The sequence below is a fragment of the Microtus oregoni genome, unplaced genomic scaffold, assembly GCF_018167655.1.
Source record: "Microtus oregoni isolate MIOR12 unplaced genomic scaffold, Mior012 000019F_ref0000042, whole genome shotgun sequence".
NCBI lineage: Eukaryota > Metazoa > Chordata > Mammalia > Rodentia > Cricetidae > Microtus > Microtus oregoni.
In genome coordinates, this window is record NW_024543078.1 from 31,469,788 (window position 1) to 31,489,272 (window position 19,485).

Consider the following 19,485-nt stretch of genomic DNA (forward strand, 5'->3'; position numbering starts at 1 on the left):
CCTATTAAGGTGCAAATCAAGCCCAGAAAGAAAGGCACTAATTAGGAAAGAAGAAAGGGAAAAAAATCATATATCATCATAATAAACTTTTGCACAGAAAAGTAATCTTGAACAGAAAGACTAAAGCTAAAGGGACCATATCACTTGACTTCAAAGTACTTAAAATTAAAAAGAACACATCTTTTATATTATAGAGTTTTCATTAAAAACAGACACAGACAAATGGAACAAGACAGAAAGTCCAAGTATAGAGCAACCCATCTGTGGCCAACTGGATTTGTTATTGTTTTGGTTTTATTCAAAGATGCCAAGAACAAACCGTGTGGCTGGTCAGCTGGCACATAGGGAAATTATCTTGCCACCAAGCCCGATGACCAGAGTGTGAGTCACAGGACCCACACGGTAGAGGGGGAGAACTGACTCCTGTAAGTTGTTCTCTGACCTCCACATAGGCATCACAGCATGTGCACCATATTTAAAAAAAGCACCCACAATAAATAGACAAAGAAATAATTAATACAATAAAAATAATAACAGAAAAAGACCACACTCTGGGGAAAAGGCACTCTTTACTAAATGGTGCTATAGAAACTGTGTATCCGTATGTAAAGGAAAGAAACAAAACTATTTCTCACTCTACACAAAGATCACTTCAATATCCATTTTAAAAAACCACAAGACCTAAAGTCAGGCAAGTATTACAGGATAAAGGGGAAAGAGACGCTTCCCAACATTGCAGTGGACATGGATTATCTTTAAATAAGACCCGAAATACACAGAAAACAAGTAAAACTAGACAAACAGGATGGCACCAAATGAAAACACTTCTACACAGCCAAAGAAATTATCAACTGGGGGAACACACAACCTACACAACGGGCAAAAATATTTCAAACCATACAGTCAATAGTGGAGCATAGCAAGGACGCACAGATAACTCAATAGCAAAAAGTAATCAATTTTAAAATTCAGTATTTCTTAAAATTCAATTTTTTTAAGAAAACATGAATTACCAATAGCACATGAAATTAAAAAAAAAAAAAAACTATGATACCAGAACTCATCAGGGAAATGCAATGAAAACCATGGGGAGACAAGGCCTGACTCCTGGAAGCAGCACCGTGAGGCTATGTCAAAAAGACAAATGATAAGCTTAAGAGAGAAAGTAGAGAAAGGGACCAACACACTGCTGGTGAAGAGTAGCTGTTTTGGAAAACAACATGGGTGCTCCTTAAAATTTAAAAGTAGAGCTGCCTGTGACCCAGAAATCCTTCTTCTGCTGTCTGTCAAAGGGTACCTGTGCTTTCATGTCCACTATGGTACTCCTCACAATAGGAAAGACATGGAATTAACCTACGTGCCCATCAACTGACAGACAGACTAAGAAAATGTGGTATTTTTACAGCAAGGGCTATTATTCAGACATAAAATGATGAAAACCTGCCATTAACAACAAGAATGAAGGTGTAGAATATTATGTTAAGTGAAATAAGAATAGGTCCAGAACGAAATACCATAAAATATCAGGTCCTGGAGCTACACAAACATTCCACAGTCCTCACTGCTTCCGTGCCTAGAATAATGTCTGCAGGGGTTTGTGTAAATATGTGAATGTCAGAGGAAATGGATCCACAGGTGGGTTTTGGAAACTACTACCTATGGGGGACAAGAGATGAGCTATTAACTCATTCTGATAGGTGGGAGGCCTTTAGTGGAGCCTAGTCACACGTGAACTAGACCTTGAGTATTGAGCAGAAATGTCTAACCTTCTGTTAAGATGCTGGACAGTGCAGGAAGAAACCTAATTGAAGGACCTCAGGGGCTGTAATCCACTAAGCATAAAAGCCCTGTGATGCCAAGCCATGTGAAAAGGCATGGAACAGGATGAGATCTCAGGCTGGCAGCAGTAAATGCACAGCTATTTAGATGCATGGGCTTTATCCCAAACACACATAAGAGGCGCTGAAAGTTCTAAGTATTGGGCAAGAACAATTTCAACATTTTAGAAACGCTTTTCCCAACAAAATGTTAGCATCTTGATTGCACTTTGATTGTTGAATCAATACAAATGGAATTCTGAAAAAAAAAATGATTTCAGAAAACAAGATCCAGGAGGCAAAAGCACTTAGGCACCTGGTACATGGTGGAAGGTGAGGTGACCTGAGAGGCACACACAGGTTTGGAGACTTTCTTTTTTCATTATTTGACCTACGTGTAGGATAAATGCCTAGGCATCACAGGAAGACCCTAAAAGACAGTAAGCAGCAGCTTAAGAATATTTAATAGAGATAAATTTTCATGTTAATAGGATTACAATTTAATGCGCACATTTGAGACCTGTTGTGTTGTCGCTGAACCTTTACCTGGTGCAGAACCTTCAATGGCAGAGTGCTGGACCAGACCACAGATAGCCTGCGGATGATCTCCTGGTATTGTGGTATATGTCTGTAATCTCAGTCCATGGAAGATGTAGGCAGAAGGATTAGGAGTTTGAGGATAGTTACAAATACATAGTGGGTTGGAAGAACAACCTGGACCCTGTAAGACCTTATTTCAAAATAAAAATAAATAAGACAAAATAATTTAAAAGACATAACAAGATGATGCCATCTACATTCTCAGTACTTGTGAGACTGAAGCGGGGAGATGATGAGTTCCATCTGGTTTTTATAGTAGGGCCCTATCTCAAAAGAGGGGCTATAAATTAAGGAGAATACTGTGTCTAGAAAGATGCATATCATGGGTGACCTCAGATGTGCCCAGAGAGTCACCATGGTAGGCTGCCTAAGGTGGAAATACCCAGGAAAGCGCCCATGGCACCCAGGTCCAGGTGAGTAGTAATAAAAGAAGAAAAGACTTGTGCCTGTGGGATTACAGGGACAAAAACGGAGATTTGCTGAATGACTATGTGCTATGCAGGAAAAGGCAGATTCCAGGTTTGCTCTAGACTGACTTGTAGGTTCCCCTAGGATTCTGGCAAATGCCTCTGCTCACAAATGTTATTAAACTGCTGACATGAATATAAAAGAAGTGATAAAGGAACAAAATTACCTTTCAACCCACAGTCTTGCCATCCTTGCTGAGCCCCAAATCTCCACACAACACTCCAAGTGAGACCTAAAAAGCTGTACTTCTCGTCACCCCCAAATGTCCAGGTACCTGTTACATCAGAGCAGATGAATTCCTACTGCGCTAATAGACAAAAAGAGATGATACTCCATCTTGGAAATTCACCTTGGGAACCAGAGCTGGTTTTCCTGCGCTAGAGAACCCATTTTCCAGGGCTTCAAAACTGGCTCTATGGAAATGGATTAGAAAATTCAAGCGGGATGGCATTGGGCTCCATGCTTCAGATATGGACTCAGATAAGATATGAGAGCCCTAGGTTGAGAAAAGACACCACCGTAGGTCCTGACAAACCAGCCTCCTTATGAGTAAACAGAATGGGACTCATAAAGTTCCTTCACCTCTGGGGCAAAACTGCCCATAAATGCCAACACAGCTAACAGAGGGCTAACCAGGAAGGAATGCCCAGTATTGTTTGTGTAGTTCAGAAACAGGAGTTTCAGCTTCTGTTTTCTGCAGGCTCCTGAGCCCTAGGTGACAGGACTACTGGGGTCAAAGCTGAGCATAAGCCTCGGCCTCTGCTGTCAGCCTTCTCCCCTGGCTAGGCTTTGCTTTCATTATAATATTAAGCTCATAGATCCAGCTCTGTCCAATTCCCACATGAATGGGCAAGCAGAAAGAGATGTGATAAAATACTTTTGCTCAGAGCTTTGCTAGTGGGAGTTCTTAATCAATATTTTAATAACAACTCACAATGCACCCTCCTGTGCTGTTGTCTTCTCTGTTCCCAATTTACTGCACAAAACTTTCTTTCCTGCACCGAGCACATAAACAAGTCAAAAATTGAAACTTTGACACAAAGAAAACAAATAAAATATCTTTAGAGAAATTTCCAATAGCAGAGAATAAATGTGTTTTTGATGTCTAAGCCAGCTTCTCAACAAACAAATGAAGAGCCCACTGCTGTAAGTAGATGCTTCTGAGATGGCCATCATCTGGTTATGTGACCAGCAGTGCAGACATGATCAACGGGCAACTGTGGTTCAGGCAGCAATGCTCTGGTACCCTCTACCCAATTACCCCAAGTACTAGCCAGTAAGGTGCAGAGCTGGTGTATAACAACCCTCACGGCACCCACTCCTCCAGAGCAATCCTGAGTCTGCTTCCCGATGTGGGAGTCCCCTCTGTGTGCTGTGATTATCATTAATGAATAAAGAAACTGCCTTGGCCTGTTGATAGGGTAGAACTTAGCTAGGCAGGGAGGACTGGACTGAATGTTGGGAGAAGGAAGGGCAGAGTCAGAGGCTGCCATGGATCTGCCACCAGAGATAGACATGCTGGAACTTTGCTGGTAGGCCACGACCTCGAGGTGATATACAGATTAATAGAAATGGGTTAAATTAATATGTAAGAGTTAGCCAAGAAGAAGCTAGAGCTAATGGGCCAAGAAGTGATTCAATGTATATAGTTTCTGTGAGGTTATTTTGGTTCTGGGTGGGCAGGATGAACAAGCAGTTCCTTGCAACAGCTTCCCAGACTTCAATACCGCTCTCTGCAGAAGCGTACCAGAGGCTCCTACCCATATTTCCCTTTACACTCTCTCTCTCTCTCTCTCTCTCTCTCTCTCTCTCTCTCTCTCTCTTTCTCTCTCTCTCATGTGACCACAGGGCCTCCTATGTGTACTCTAGTGGGTGGCATGCGCCTTTTATCAGAACCTATGGGTATCATAACCCACCTTTCAAAGTCAGTGAACTCCCAATCTCTTGCCTTCACCATAACTGAATCATAATAAGAGCAATATTTTGAGAAACCTTATAAGAATTTTTGTTCAAAATTAAGCATTTGCAAAAACTTGTAAGGCATGGTAGCATAGGCCTCTAATCCCTCTAACTGGAAGGAGAAGACAGAAGGATTGCGAACTTGAAACCAGGCTGTGATACATGGAAAAACTTTATCTCAAAGAAAGAGTCAGGCAAGAATCACACACATGTACACACAGGCGCGCGCGCACACACATACATATATACACAAACTCTGCATGTTAGTTCTGTGTTATGCAGTTGCTTGGGATGGGTTCATGTGGTCCCTGTTTCCTGGAAACAGCCTTTGTCTAATTCTCCTCCATACAAGACTGACTTGAAATATTTCATTTTCACCAAAAATCTCACTACTGCTTCCTCTAGTGCCTTAGCTCTGATATGAACTCTACAGCTTGCAGTTTTCTGGCCCTGGCATTTGCAGTCTGCAGCCTGCCCTTATGACTTTAACGGGCCACACCCTTGCTTCCTGGCTTCTTCTGGTCTGACATTTGAGCATCCTTTGTTACCAGAACCGCAAGCACGCAACACAGAGACCAACATGACACAGAGGCCATGACCAACACGACTGAGGCAGTTTATAGGCAGCATAGAATATGCAGCTGAGAATTCTGGGTGCTGTCTCCAGTTCACAGGAAGCCTCTTGGACTGAGCTACCAGTTCTCTTAAACTGCTGCAGGATATACCAAGGGTAGGTGGGACAAAACCAAATGAATGGTGCACGCAGTTCCTTACTTTTTCTTGATTAGGTATTTATTTGGTCTCTGTTGCTCTTTGATTTCCATTGCTCTTAGAAAGGTGTGTTAGCTCATTGCTAGTTTGTCCTGTAACATATCCCTGGGGGAACCATGGCCTCAGGCTTTCTACTCTGGCATCTTGCTGATGACTAAAACCACTTTCTTTGCTATAAAACAGTTCATCACTATAGGAGGTGCAGTGGCAGAGAAGTTCCCACAGCCTAAACCATTTGCACCTATTTGTTTCCAATTAACCTGAGGTAGTGGTGGCCACTCTGCTCTTCTGACTGCCCCCATGGGAGAAGGACAGAAGGCCGGTCAGCAGCTGCCTATAGCACAAGAGTCTAGTGGGGCAGAAGAGGACCATAAAGAGGACCACAGTAGGAAGCTGCTGAGGGCTAGAAAAATACTATGAACATCGGAAGAGAGAAAGGAAGGGAGTGGACAGGAAGTGGGAGGGACAACAGTTGGTTGCCCTTCTGGACATTAGCCATCGAGTGCAGACGGCAGCTTGATATCCTGATCTGTTCATTGGCTGAATATGCAAGCCAGTCCTGGGGTTGCTTACCTGATTTCCTCCATCAGTCACTTTTAAGGCAAGGCTGAGACCAAGGCTGCTGTGGCTGCTCTGATCTCTCTTTTCCAGTATTCTGGATGCTACTGCAAAGTTTCATGTCCTCTTGCAATATCTGCCCCCATGCAAAACACCCTGTGCCTCCTTTGGGGCACCTGATCTCTCCTAACATTTCTCAAAGGGCTACCAGGTCTGACATCAGTCATTCAGCCTCAGGAGCACAAGTTTCTATTTGCGTCTGAAATCCTTTCTTATCCCCCGTGCTCCAAACTTTTCTTCATCTGTCTGAACTTTAGTGTTTTCTTTGTTCCAGATTCTTCTTGATCTTGCCTAGATACCTAAATACCTCTACATTTGAGAATAACCTTTCTGTGTTTCTCTTATTTTTTCTTATGTTTTTGTTTTACAATGCTATTCTTATCCTCAGGAAAGAATGTTCACTGACTAACTAAAAAGGTCCTTCCTCCATGTAGCATCAGTCAAGGTCAAGTGAGATTTGGCTTTAAAAAAATATAATCCTTTTCAGAGAGAACAATTGCTCTCCATACTCACACTCATGATGAGGTCAAACTAGATAACTTGAAATCTGAAGCATGCAAGGACTGACTAGTAGTGCTGACCTCTAGAATACCCACTGAGCTCAAACTACTGTTCATCACTCAAGGGCCACTATTATAGTCCTTGATGGAGAATGTCCACAAAGAAAAGGACCATTCAGTTGGACATGAGAGAAAAGTGACCCTTGCTACTAGTGAGAAGAAGATGCTACTATGCCTAAGAGCCAAACTGGCTTAGCACCTAAGCTCCTAGATGATTATGTAGAACATCAAGTTTCTAACCAATAAGGTAGGCAAATAATTCCTATCTTACATTTTCATTTTATTGTTTTTCTTTTTCAAATTATAATTATAGCATTTCTCCATTCCTTCCCTCCCTCCAAGTCCTCTCATATACTCTTTCCTATCTCCTTCAAATTCATGGCCTCTCTTTTCATGAACTTTTATTCCATACATATACACATATCCGGCTGCCCAGACCCATATACTAACACAGAAACTATATTAATTATAACACTGTTTGGCCAATATCTTAGGTGTATTCCTAGCTAGCTCTTATATCATAAATTAATCCATTTCTATTAATTTATGTATCATCACGAGGCTGTGACCTACCAGAAAAGTTCCAGCATCTGTCTCCTTTGGCACCTACATGGCATCTATCTGACTCTGCCTTCTTTCTCCCTGCATTCAGTTTAGTTTTTCCACCTAGTTCTATTCCGCCCCGCCATAGGCCGAAGCAGCTTCTTTATTAACCAATGGTATTAAAACATATTCACAGCATACAGAGGGCATATATTCCTAAAAGTAATCGGATCACTCCATATAACACTACCTGTGTGAATGTTTTTGGAGCTGATCATTTGGCACTAAACCATCAACTGGTTCACTCTTCCCCACAGAAGGTTACATCTCTTGTCCTCAGCTTTCCTCAGTTGCTAATAGTTATTTGTGAAGAAGGGTGGAGACCTTGGCCTCATGGGCTTTTCCCCATCCAGGTGGATACATTCACTAGTGTCTTCCTTGTTTTGTTTACATTTGGGCAGTTATGTTGGTGAGACTTTAGTGATGTCACTTCTGATATTTGTAAGAGACACAATCTGACAGGAAATTTTCTGAATATCTGGCTCTTACAATCCTTCCCCTGCCTCTTCTATAACACTCTCTGAACTGGAAAGAAACCATGTCTGGTATTGGAAGCTTGGCCAAATAGACAGTGAGAGTGACATCATGGTGGTTGGAGGAGAATCAACAAGTACTGGTTTAATAAAGCAACATAATTTCTAACGAAAATCTTTAAATATCTGTTCTTATGCCCACAGATAAGTATAGTCTTCACACTTTACCAAGGAAATTTCTCTTCAAAACAGATGGAGACCACTACAGAAAACCACAATAAATTAAAATGTAGAGTTGTGAATTCCAGTCTCATCTGATACATCTACAAAATATTATCTTCCAAATTTTGATGTGAAACTTTTAAATAATATGCATAATGAATCCTACTGTAGTTCCTGATATTGTTCAGATACTTAATAAATATTATTCTTTTATCCCTACCTTGTATGATTCTACAACTCTTTTGTGCTTATCTTAGCCACACATATTTTAATATTTTATTATCTACTATCATTAGATATTATCAAAGTGTTAAAAACTAGTTTATTTTATTTTAAATGGTTTTAGCAGGCTGGAGGTATAGGAAGAGGTAGAGTACTTGCCATAGGTATGCATAAGGCAACCACATAACCCAACACCACAACATAAAGTAATCCTGCAAAGGTAGGGGTGCTGGAGAGGTGGCTCGGTGGTTTACACTACTTGTTTCTCTTTCAGAAGACCTGAATTTGATTCCCAGTATAGACAAGATGACTGACAATCATCTGCAGCTCCCGTTTCAGAGAATCCAATGACCTTTCTTGACCTTCTAGGGCACAAGGCATGCACATGGCACATACATACAGATGAAATGCCCATTCATATAAAAAACATAAAATAAAACAGGTAGTAAATTGTGAATCAAATATTAAAAGTGAACAAAGGGAACCGATTCAGAGTGACAGCTCATCATGGACCTCCATGAGCACTGATGCTTCTGCAAGTACCCATGAAATAAATTACAACAGGTGGAGAGCCTGGTATTGTTTATGCTTCCTGACTTTTTTCTTCTTTTTGTAATGACTTAAATTAACTTGATAAATTATTGCTTCTCCACTCAAGTTAGGAGATAGTCCTAAACCAAGAAATCAACTCTGGATACAAAAAATGGACCTAAGCCATTTGCCGAAATGAGAAAGCAGAGGTAATCAGTGGGCAGTTGGCACGTGAGACTGATGAGATGAGGGGCCAACATGAACCAAATTACAATGTTCACTTTACCAGTGGTCACACATTAGAGAAATCTTTTATTCTCTCTTGCAGTATTCCATATAGTAGAGTCCTTAAAATTGAATTTGCTTTTGCTTCTGTATGATATTAAACTGCAGAATAATTTTTGAAATAAATCCTCAGAATACCTTTTGCTTCACAGACAAGGTCACAGCCTCAAGAAAGCTGGAGATTTAATGTGGGAGACAGAGAGAGCCCAGAACTTCGTGTGATGTTATGCACAGAATGTCTGATGAGAAACTGGGCATCATTCTTCATTGCCCTATTCTGCACCTTTCAGTATTAAAAAAATACTGTTCTGTTGAAAGTAGTCAATGACAATGCACAAAAAAAATCACATTACCATATTGTCTCCAGTCTGAAGTATCCGGGGGTAAGTACTGCCATAAGATCAGGTTGTTGAGATGGTTTAGGTAGGAGGGGAGAGAATGGAAACCCTTCTGGTTATACCACACCTGAAAAAGAAGGAGACGATGAATCTCATGAGAGTGGTTCTCAATTCCGTTCATGTGTCACTAAGCATCAACAGCACCTGAACACAGGACTCGGAGCAGCGTTCCCTCATGGCTGACAGTGACAGCCAATTTCAGGCTGCTAATTTTATATTTATCTCAAGCATATAATTTACAGCTAAAAATAGATTAATTTTCCCCAGAACAAATGCAAATGTTGCTTTATAATTATAGTCTCACAGGATTTGGGACCGAAGCCCATTATTTTTTTTTCTTTCTCAGTTGGTAAGCTAATGAAATTTGACCTGCAAATTAAAGGCGTGGAGGATGATCAGAAAAAATGATTACTTTCAATTTAATAACTGCACGTGGAACATCATTTCTCAAAATATATTGAATTGAACATTTGTTGAGCATAGAGAATAAATCAATGTATCTCTTGAGATGAGAAAGGTAAGGGGAAAGAAAAAGACTATGTTTGTAAAGACCAGATACTAAATATCATTAAAAACACACTGAACCACTGCTTCCTATTCTTCGAAATATCATATCAAGATTTTAATGAAGAATGAGATATGTATGGTAAGTTTACTAGTATCTTCAAGAAATACAGCCTGTTGACTAGTAGATTTGGGTCTTAATTCATCTGTGGTAGAGCACATGGCTCTAGCGATGTTGTTTTGCAACAGATAATTTACTCTGAGAACGAGAGCTACCCCACAGAAAGCTGGCCCTTGAGGAGCCGTCTCAAGTTTGCACAAGTGAGAGCTAGACTTCAAGTCACCTCTCCTCCATCCCTATGCGTCCAAGTGTATTTTACGGGGCCCCTGAGTAGTAGTCTGTGGGAAAAGCTAAGTAATAAAATGCCGTAAATATCAAATAAAATAAAAGTCTACTATACAAACTAGTGTCTCCCAACTCTTTTATTTTAGTAGACAAGGACCCCATCTTTCACACAATTAACAGCTGTTTCCCACCACTTATTTACGCTATAAAGTCATCTTTTAAACTCAAGGAAAGGAAGACATCTCGAAACCTACTAAACACAGAAGGCAAACACATTCTGTGAGTGTTGGCACTCTGCCTAAACACAGTAGCAATGCATGGGCAAACCACACTCCCCAATGCAGGGCAGTTTAGTGCTATAATCCTGCCAAGCAGATTGAGACCTGAGTGTTGGGATGGAGTAAGCACTGAGCTAAAGGATTCTGGGTTAGATCTCAGGAGTATGCCTACTTCTTTGGCCTAACAGACATTTCCCTCAGAGTTCTGTATTCTCTCTCTCTCTCTCTCTCTCTCTCTCTCTCTCTCTCTCTCTCTCTCTCTCTCTCACACACACACACACACACACACACACATTTCCAGAAATGATGGAAATGCAGGGTTGTGTTCAAGTCAGCTAATATAGTTGAAAGCCTATCCGTTTCATCTGAAAGTCTTATTTCCCAATACCCATCTCCACAACCTCGTCCCCCACTGTGACAAGCTTTCCTTAAAAGTTTAACAAGTGAGAAAGAAATAAGAAGAGAAACGGGGTGATAATGCCATCTCCACCCTGTACCAGAAATTTTTAAATTTTAAGTTTGATTTTTGCCTGTTTGTTTTAACAGACTGATATATTTAAAAAATACAATATCTCAGAACAGTGATACCACCAGCAAAGTAGAGGTGTAGAGGGATAACAGAGCTGTAGAATTAGGAGCCTCTGTTTACCCCCTATGCCTCATGCCCCTGGGTTCTGTGGTTTCTGTTCTAGAACAGTTCATAGACCCCATTTCTCAACATCCCTGTTGTGTGGTCCCTTGCAATGAGACTGAGTCGGTCTCATTGCATTGAACCACAGGATAAGACAACAAGAGGGGATTGAAAAGCACAGAGATGTATGGGCATCCTTGCTGAGCCGCTGACATCACTGAGAGGACCGGGCTGGGCTGACAGACTGGACATAGACACAGAGTCGAGCTGGGCTCAGACTTCACACATGCACACACTGCAGTACATTCTTTTTAACATTCTATGGGGCCTGGGTATCCCTCAGAATGTCAGCTGGGTCTTTTCCTTCCAGGAAAAGGGCCCTGTCTGCAGTTCTTCATTTTTTCATTTCTCCGTAGCAGTGGATCTAAACATCTGCTTTGTATTGGTTCTGGCCAGTGTCACTTCCACATAGAAGGAGTTGTGCGGAAACAATCTGCTCAGCTCACCCCACTGACCCTTCCAGCAGACACATAGATGGTACAGGTGTACCATAGTGACCACTCCTCAGCCACATGGCCTCCTATAGCCTGTGCCAGTCTCCTGAAATGCACCAGAGAAAACTCCCTGTAGGAACCCTGCTTGGATTATATCCTATCCATAACAGAGACATTGACCCATATGTATGCCTCTCTGTCTCCCTCACCTCTCCTGCCCCGTGCCTCTGAGTATGTGGATTTGGGGCATGCGATGCATTTTTCAAGACCTGCAAGTAATAAAGTCAGTATTTTCACCTCATGTCACCCCACATTAAAAGGATGTTTTTCAACTTAAATGTCCTAAATTAAATCATCCATCTCCCGCCTGGCAAAAACCAACAGCCAGTCAACAATGCACATGTTCACTTCTCTCCAAGGTGAGCTCAGTCGGGATGATGGCAGCAGAACTTTGCAGACTCTGAGCTAAATAAATGGCCACTGTAGAGGCCTCTGGGGTTTGGAAACCTTGGCTTTCAGCATTCGTATTCATGTGGGAACAGATAACTGATGTGGCAATTAACACTGCCAGGAGGTGTGACTGTCACAGGAACTAAAAACACAGGGCACAACTTTAGGATTAGCACCTGGGCAACAAGAAACACTCCCAGGGGTTTGGGAATAGGAGGGGTAATGTGCAAAAGTGCTGGAGAAGGTGGCAAGGCAGCCTCTGTGGACCACTGATAACCATGGGCCCTCATTACACAGTGGCACCCATTTGTCAAAGTGTCACCTGTGGTATGTCTACAGACAAAGTGCAGAGGCTGCGGCCAACAGATCTGGGCTGAAGGTTTCTAAGCAAGATGCTCAGAGACAGGACTTGGCATTAAAGAACAAGAGCCGTGCTAAGTGGCCCTCTCAAAGGGACAGAAAGACCTTGCACTTCAAGGTGTGTGTGATCTGACATTCCCCAAGCCCCAGTAATTAAGTTGAAGAACTCACTAAGTACTTGTCTCAACAAGAACCATGGGCACAGCTTGTGGTCTTTAATTACATAAACAAACAGCCTAGATGCTGTGCGGAGAGCTGCACTGGGGGAGTCAACATCAAACTGAACTGAATGCCCACTGCCAGAGTAAGCCACAGCCCAGCTTTCTGCAGGCCAGCCCAGAAGTTGCTCAGAGGCCTGTTTCTAGGCATCCTCTTCACATGGAGCCCTGAAGGAAAATGAGGGAATGGTTGTTGGAAAATAGAGTCTCAGATCACTGCAACTGCTGGAGTGGGGATCACTCCCAGGAGGCAGAACTGGGGTCCAGCTTAGAAACATCCTTATAGCCAGTGTACCAGGTGGCATTGAGAGGCACAGCCCACAGCTGTCCACCCTGCAATCATGAACTAAACACTTCTGTACTGAAGATGCTACTGAAGACTTGTAGTTATATATTTTTTTATTTTTGTTTTTGATTGTGTTTTTGCAATGAAGCGTTGAGTGAATAAGCCTCCAGGAGTAGGATTTAAAGTGTTCTTGAGCTCCTTCCTCTCTTGGTTTTCTTATTAAGTGATCTCCATTTGAGAGGGCCCTTATTAATTTTTTAAGTCGAGTGAATTTTAAGATGATCTTAAAATTTGTGTTAAGGATTTTGCAGCATTCAAATAAAAAGCGTTTTTTTATTTCTTCAAAAGAAGTATTTTCTAAAACTATACTGTGCTGTGGAAATAGTTCTGGGATTCCTTTCCCCGTTGGCCCAGAAGTCAGAAAGTGAGAACGTTCAGTAAGGGAAGCAGGAAGTTAATCTTGTAGGCACAGATGGTGCTACCGCCAGATCTTGGCTATCAGGAATCACGGGTAATGATTCCTCAGGAAAGTAACTGAGTACAGGAAGAAAAAAGTCAGTCTGGGTGTAACAGACAGAAGGGAATGTTCCAAACACACATACCCATGGGTTCACGCGTGCATATGCTCACATACACACACAGGTGTGTGAGCCATGTGTTCGGGCCTTTTGTGTGAAGGGTATATGATAGAAAGTGAATTTGGATTAAGTAAGATAAGAACACTCAGGTGTGAGTGAGGCTGTAATGGAAAAGTCCCCGAGAGGCAGGTTATATTCGTTGAACCATGGACTAGGCATCTTCACTATCAAATTTCCATTTTTCCTTCCAAAGGAAAATGGACACCAGCCACCTCTGGCTGACAGGACACTAACCACCTGAGCCCTTCATTCCTCTCCACAACACTAGATAACTTGGCTTTCTAGAAAGAAGTTCACTCCCCAAAGGGTCCGAGAGAGCTCATTCAAATGCCTACAGAGAGCAAAAGGCTCCAATGCAGAAGAGCCATAGGACCATCAGGTACGGGAATCAGGAGAAAACAAGTCAAGTCACTCCTATCTTACCACTGCTGTCTAAATGTCCGGAAGCAAAGACCCAGACAGCTGATAGCAACAAGAAATGTCTGGACTTAGATAAAAATATCAAGGCATTGCTACAGAAGATCAACAGGACCCTTCTACAGATTACTCATATTTTAACCATACCTACATAATACTCTTCAATATAAGCCACTAGGTCCATTTAAATTATTTCCCTTTAGTTATGGATGCTGGGATTTATAAATCTATGTGCACATTGATTTTAAAAGAAGAGATACTTGAAGAACCCTCAGCCAAGAAAGGGCTTTCTGTGCAGTTCGTACGTTGACTTGGGATTTTCTTTGGGGATTAGACCATAAAGTACAGCTGTTGAGACTGTCTCTGGGGATTACATGTGAAGTGTCTGCAGAGAGTTTTATCCCCAGAGTAAACACCACATGCACAAGCGCGCTTATGTGGATTAGCCTCTCCATTTCAAGGGAAGCACAAATACTCCTGCTTCCTAGTGGGGAGTGCGATTCCTGGGAACATAGGGGTTGCAGCGGTTCTGTGGTGAGTTTACAAGCAGATGGAATACCTATACGCTAAAGAAAGAAATGATTTGACCATCTCGTCACTGGCTTCTTCACATTGATTTAGCTTCTTTCCAATTTCTCTCTCTAATGGCATGCTCCTTTCCAAATCACGGCCACTGAGAGCTTTGACCCTCTCATCTTTACCCACTTTAAACTTATGTTGATGTTTGGGGGAAAACAATCTGTCATTAATTACCATTTCTGAATTTCCATTGTGGATAACAGTCTTTTATCTGATCTTCATTCCCCCTCAACTAAAGAAGCTCCTAGCTTCTTCCTGTAATTCTAACAGGAATATACCTAACTCATAGGCTATACCTGCTAGGACACAAAAATCCAGAGCCCGCAAGAGTCAACCCAAGTAACTGATGTTTGTTTGTGCCAGGCTTGTGTGCACACAATCTTTTGGAGGACAAGGAGTTTAACCTCTTCATGGGAAAATTCCTTGGCAACCATGAATAGTGGTTGTGGGTTCCATTCGTGGCAACCACAGACATCTCGAAAAGTAGGCCAGCCTTTCATTTACTTTAGTCTAGTAGATGAAATTCCATCTTTTATTTTTCATTTACTTTAGTCTAGTAGATGAAATAGTAACCAGTTTGTTGTATTTCTGCACTCTCTTTAAAAAAAAATCAACTCATTTTTCTTTCTCAAGAGGATCTTCATAACACAATCATTCTTGATGTTCAGTAACAATCACCAGAATTTGATCTGCCTACAGGAAGCTCGTGCTCAAAATGTATTTGGGCTTTTGTCTGCCTAAATTCTTTCTAAAACATGAAGAAAGAGAATTCTGTTACCTTTGCCAAAGTCCTTTGTTCTGATGCGTTGGTCTTCACTTCTTTATCTTCATTGGGAATTTGTACTCCAAAAGACCAACCTCCAAGCCTGTTAGGAGTAAACAAAATGCTAACACAACCAAGGTACCAGGACTTCCATTCAAAGGTTCATTTAGCATCAACATAATAGTTCCAGTCATCTCTCTTTTTTTTTAAAGATTTATTTATTATGTATACAACATTCTGCCTTGATGTATGCCCGCACGCCAGAGGAGGGCGCCAGATCTCAGTACAGATGGTTGTGAGCCACCATGTGGTTGCTGGGAATTGAACTCAGGACCTCTGGAAGAGCAGCCAGTGCTCTTAACCACTGAGCCATCTCTCCATCTCCTCCAGTCATCTCAAGACAGGGGGCTGCTGAGCATGTCTGACCTGCATAGACTGAGACAGCTGCTGAGGAGAGTGGGCCGGCCTCATTCTAGCACTCAGAGAGAATATTGCTGATAGAGAAGGAATGGACGTGACTCTTACCATGCTAGAAACTCTACTTACTAGAACTTAGCAGGAAACCAACACTGTGGTTGAAATGGGTTGTGACACTTAGCACTCTTGTTTTAATTCGTAGCCATGCGCCCCCAACTCAAATCCACTACTCAAGGTGATTGGCCCAGTGTGATCTTACACCCACCTGGATTGGCTGGCCTGCCCTGCACTTTTCGTTACCACTCACAGCTAGCCTTGCTCAGAAAGGCATCTCAGAACTACAGTCGGCTGAGATGTTCTTTCTCTTTTGAATTAGCCTAATTCTTTACACGTCCATCCATTATATCAATCACCATGCTGGGTTTTATAATCATTAACCTGCTGGTTTGTCTGTCATGCAATTAATGAGTTTTTCCTAGGTGCGAATTATGTAACACATCTCCATGGGCTGTATGATATCCTACACTTATTACGCTTCCCATTATAGTTGACATCGAAATAAAGGTACACATTGCTACTGACTTCTCAGTCTCTGGATGTAAACAGACTGAGGAACAGTCTTGGACCATAGCACCCTTACTGCAAAAATTAAGGAATAGAGCTGTGTTCTCATATTGCTCAAGTGAAGTCTTTCATCCATTCAGCGAGCATGGACTGGTACTTCGGATATGGTAGGCACTATTCTAAGTTCTGGGCACACCTTTTACCACATGACGGTTTGGAAGCGAAAGCAGAGGTAGTAAGATATATTTAAGGATGCCAGGAGGGAAGGAAGCAATAGAGATGTAGGCAAACCAGAGGGCAAAGGAGGTCAGTGCTGAGGGCAATGGCAACATACTTGCCTGGAAAAGAAAGAAAGCAAATGCAAGATGGTATAATATCCTATCAACATGGGTAGTCTACGGAATGTCTGCACCTATGAAGCAATGTGGTGTATTTTAGGGACTTGGGAAGTTTGACAAGAGAGTTGTGCTGGTTTGAATAAAAATGGCCCCAAAGGGAGCACCACCATTCAGAGGTGTGACCTTGTTGGAGGAAGTGTGTTACTGTGGAGGTGGGCTTTGAGATCTCTTTTGCTCAAGCTTCCTTCAGTGTGACTGTCAGTCAGTTTCTGTTGCTGCAAGATACAGGGATCTCAGCTGAATGAAATCTCTAGTACCATGCCTGCCTGCACGCTGCCATGCTCCACAACATGATGATAATGAACTGAACCTCTGAAAGTGCAAGGGAGTCATCCCAATTAAATGCTTTCTTTATAAGAGTTGCAGTGATCGTGATGCCTTTTCCCAGCAATAATAATAATAAATAATAATAATAAAAAACGCTAACTAAGACAATGGTGAATGCCACTGACATTTAAGGCAATGAGAAGCACTCATACCTATTTATCACATCTGTAGCTGCCTCCTCTGCCTCCAAAAATTTCAACAAAAAATTTTCCCCAACCTCAAGGAATTGCAAGACATGGTTTGTTGCCAGATTCCATTACTAGATGCTTTTACATAGTAAAGAAAATTTTAAAGAGAGACCATTATTGTATTATGCCATTAGCTTTTCTGCTCTTTTCCCTGAAGTCACAAAACTGCCCCAGCTCCCCTGCCACTGTCACTGATGAGATCTCAATGGATATGATATTCCTCCAATGCTTCAAAGTCTGAAAGGCAGCAAGGAAGAGTCTGATTAAAGCTTGCAGCTTTAATTCAAATGAGGCTTTGGAATTCATATGAACACCAAGGTATGTCTCAGACGTTTGAGCTTTAAAGCACATGAACATCAGGAACAATGGGTTTTTCCAAAGCGCAATTGATTCTCAAAGGCCATGGGTTCCACACATCTGTGGATTTAACCAACAACAGGTGGAAAATATTCCAGAACGTAACTGTGGTTATTTTCAACATCTCCAAACGTTTTATTCATCATTAATTTCACATAGCATTTGTACTGTGTCCAGTATCATAAATCAAGATACGACTACAGAAAGTAAGAATATGGGTGGAGTTCTAAAGTAGTACTGTATCATCATTTTGTATACGGAACTCAAGCTTATGTGGATTTGGACACCTTCTAGGTTCCTGGAACCAGAACCTGCGCCTGTGGAGAAACAACTGTAATTAGAAAACAATAGTAAAGATCCAGCAACAATTCTGTACAGACCTTGGTTTTGCAGATGGCACCAGCAAGTACTCTTCCACATCATAGCCCGAGAGGTTGAGTAGTGTGTGTCCCAGGCAGTTGGTCAGATACGGAGCCCCGGCACTTTTATTTGGACACTTCTGTAATTGTTTTCAAAGACATAAAATAGAAACTTATTCAGAGCCCACGACCAGCTTACTGACATTATTTTAAACTAAATGTGGCTTTTCCTAGCTTTTAATTTTTAATAAATTTTCTTCAGCCTTTTATATATTCTGGTTTCTGGAATCTCTTTAAGAGCCTCCTGCAGTTGAGAGTTGCCAGAATTCCACTGTGACCTGTGCCGCCAATTATATCTAAGAACTTCAAATCCTTTTTTCACTTGTAAGTTTTGGCAGCTCTGTAGGAACTAAAAAGGGAAGATGTTTTTGCTAGCATGGTCTTTCATTTGAAGAAGCTGCACAAGTCAGAGGCAACTAGGAAAAGAAAGATAAGCAGGAGAATTCAAAGACCTATGCTTCTTTTATATGGGTTAGAGGCCAGACTCAAACAGCCCTCTGGGGCTTCACTCAAGTCTACATGATGAAATGGCCATCAAACGAGGAAGGAGGGAGTGGTCAACGCAATGGTCACCACAGGGCTGGCATCCTGCTACGGAATTCAGACTAAATGGGCTCTGCTTCTACTTCTGTGGGAGAGCAGGTTTGGAGGATATAACATGCAAAAATAGAAAAACCATCTCTGAATTTTTTTATTCCAGCTTTGGAAGCTTGCTTTTCCTCAAAACTGGAATCAAAGCACCCTGATTTAACATATGAGTTTGTTGCTCAGTTCCGCTGCACGAGCAAGAACTATGCAAGCCAAGAGGGTCGAGCAAGCTTGAAGTATGACCTTCAGAAAGGCATGGGTTAGATAGCAAGAACATTAATTGCCAGAAGTTAGGGCTTAACCAAATTCTCACCATGTGAAGTTTAAAAACTCAAACCAACGAAACTGAGAGTGAAACATTCGTTGTTAGAAGCAGTGGCAAGGGTAGGGACATTAGAGAGCTTTTGGTCACAGTACCAAACCGTCAGTTAAACAGACGGGGTAAGTTCACAGACACAGTGCACATGCTCACTCTAGATCAAATACGTGAAATACATTAAATACCTGAAAACTGCTGAGTACATGCTGGTCCTTCTCAACACAGAAACCTGAAGATCAAGTTTACTGTGCAATGACTCAGCAAAGATAATTAATACGCTATTCCCTCAGGAGTAGCTCGCCTTCCACAACCTCTTTAATGAGCATGCTGACCATTACAAATGCATAAGATGTCCACTTAGCATTTGAAATAGATGGATAAATAATTCAACCAAATTCAAATAGCTTACTCACAGAG

General features: G+C 41.7%; 1 protein-coding gene across 2 annotated transcripts in view; it reads right to left on the reverse strand.

Annotated features, from left to right (window-relative positions):
• The window catches only part of Abca13 (ATP binding cassette subfamily A member 13), a 398,914-nt gene that overhangs the window by 121,664 nt on the left and 257,765 nt on the right, over positions 1-19,485 (reverse strand). Inside the window, exons 46-49 of one of the 2 annotated variants that reach the window (XM_041669712.1) lie at positions 18,123-18,241; positions 15,573-15,594; positions 14,717-14,773; positions 9,483-9,594 (exon numbers count right to left, since the gene is read on the reverse strand). In XM_041669712.1, coding sequence (XP_041525646.1) covers positions 9,483-9,594; positions 14,717-14,773; positions 15,573-15,594; positions 18,123-18,241 — 310 coding nt within the window. Of the gene's footprint in view, positions 1-9,482; positions 9,595-14,716; positions 14,774-15,506; positions 15,595-18,122; positions 18,242-19,485 lie in introns of both variants that reach the window. The other variant, XM_041669711.1, reaches the window with a different exon arrangement.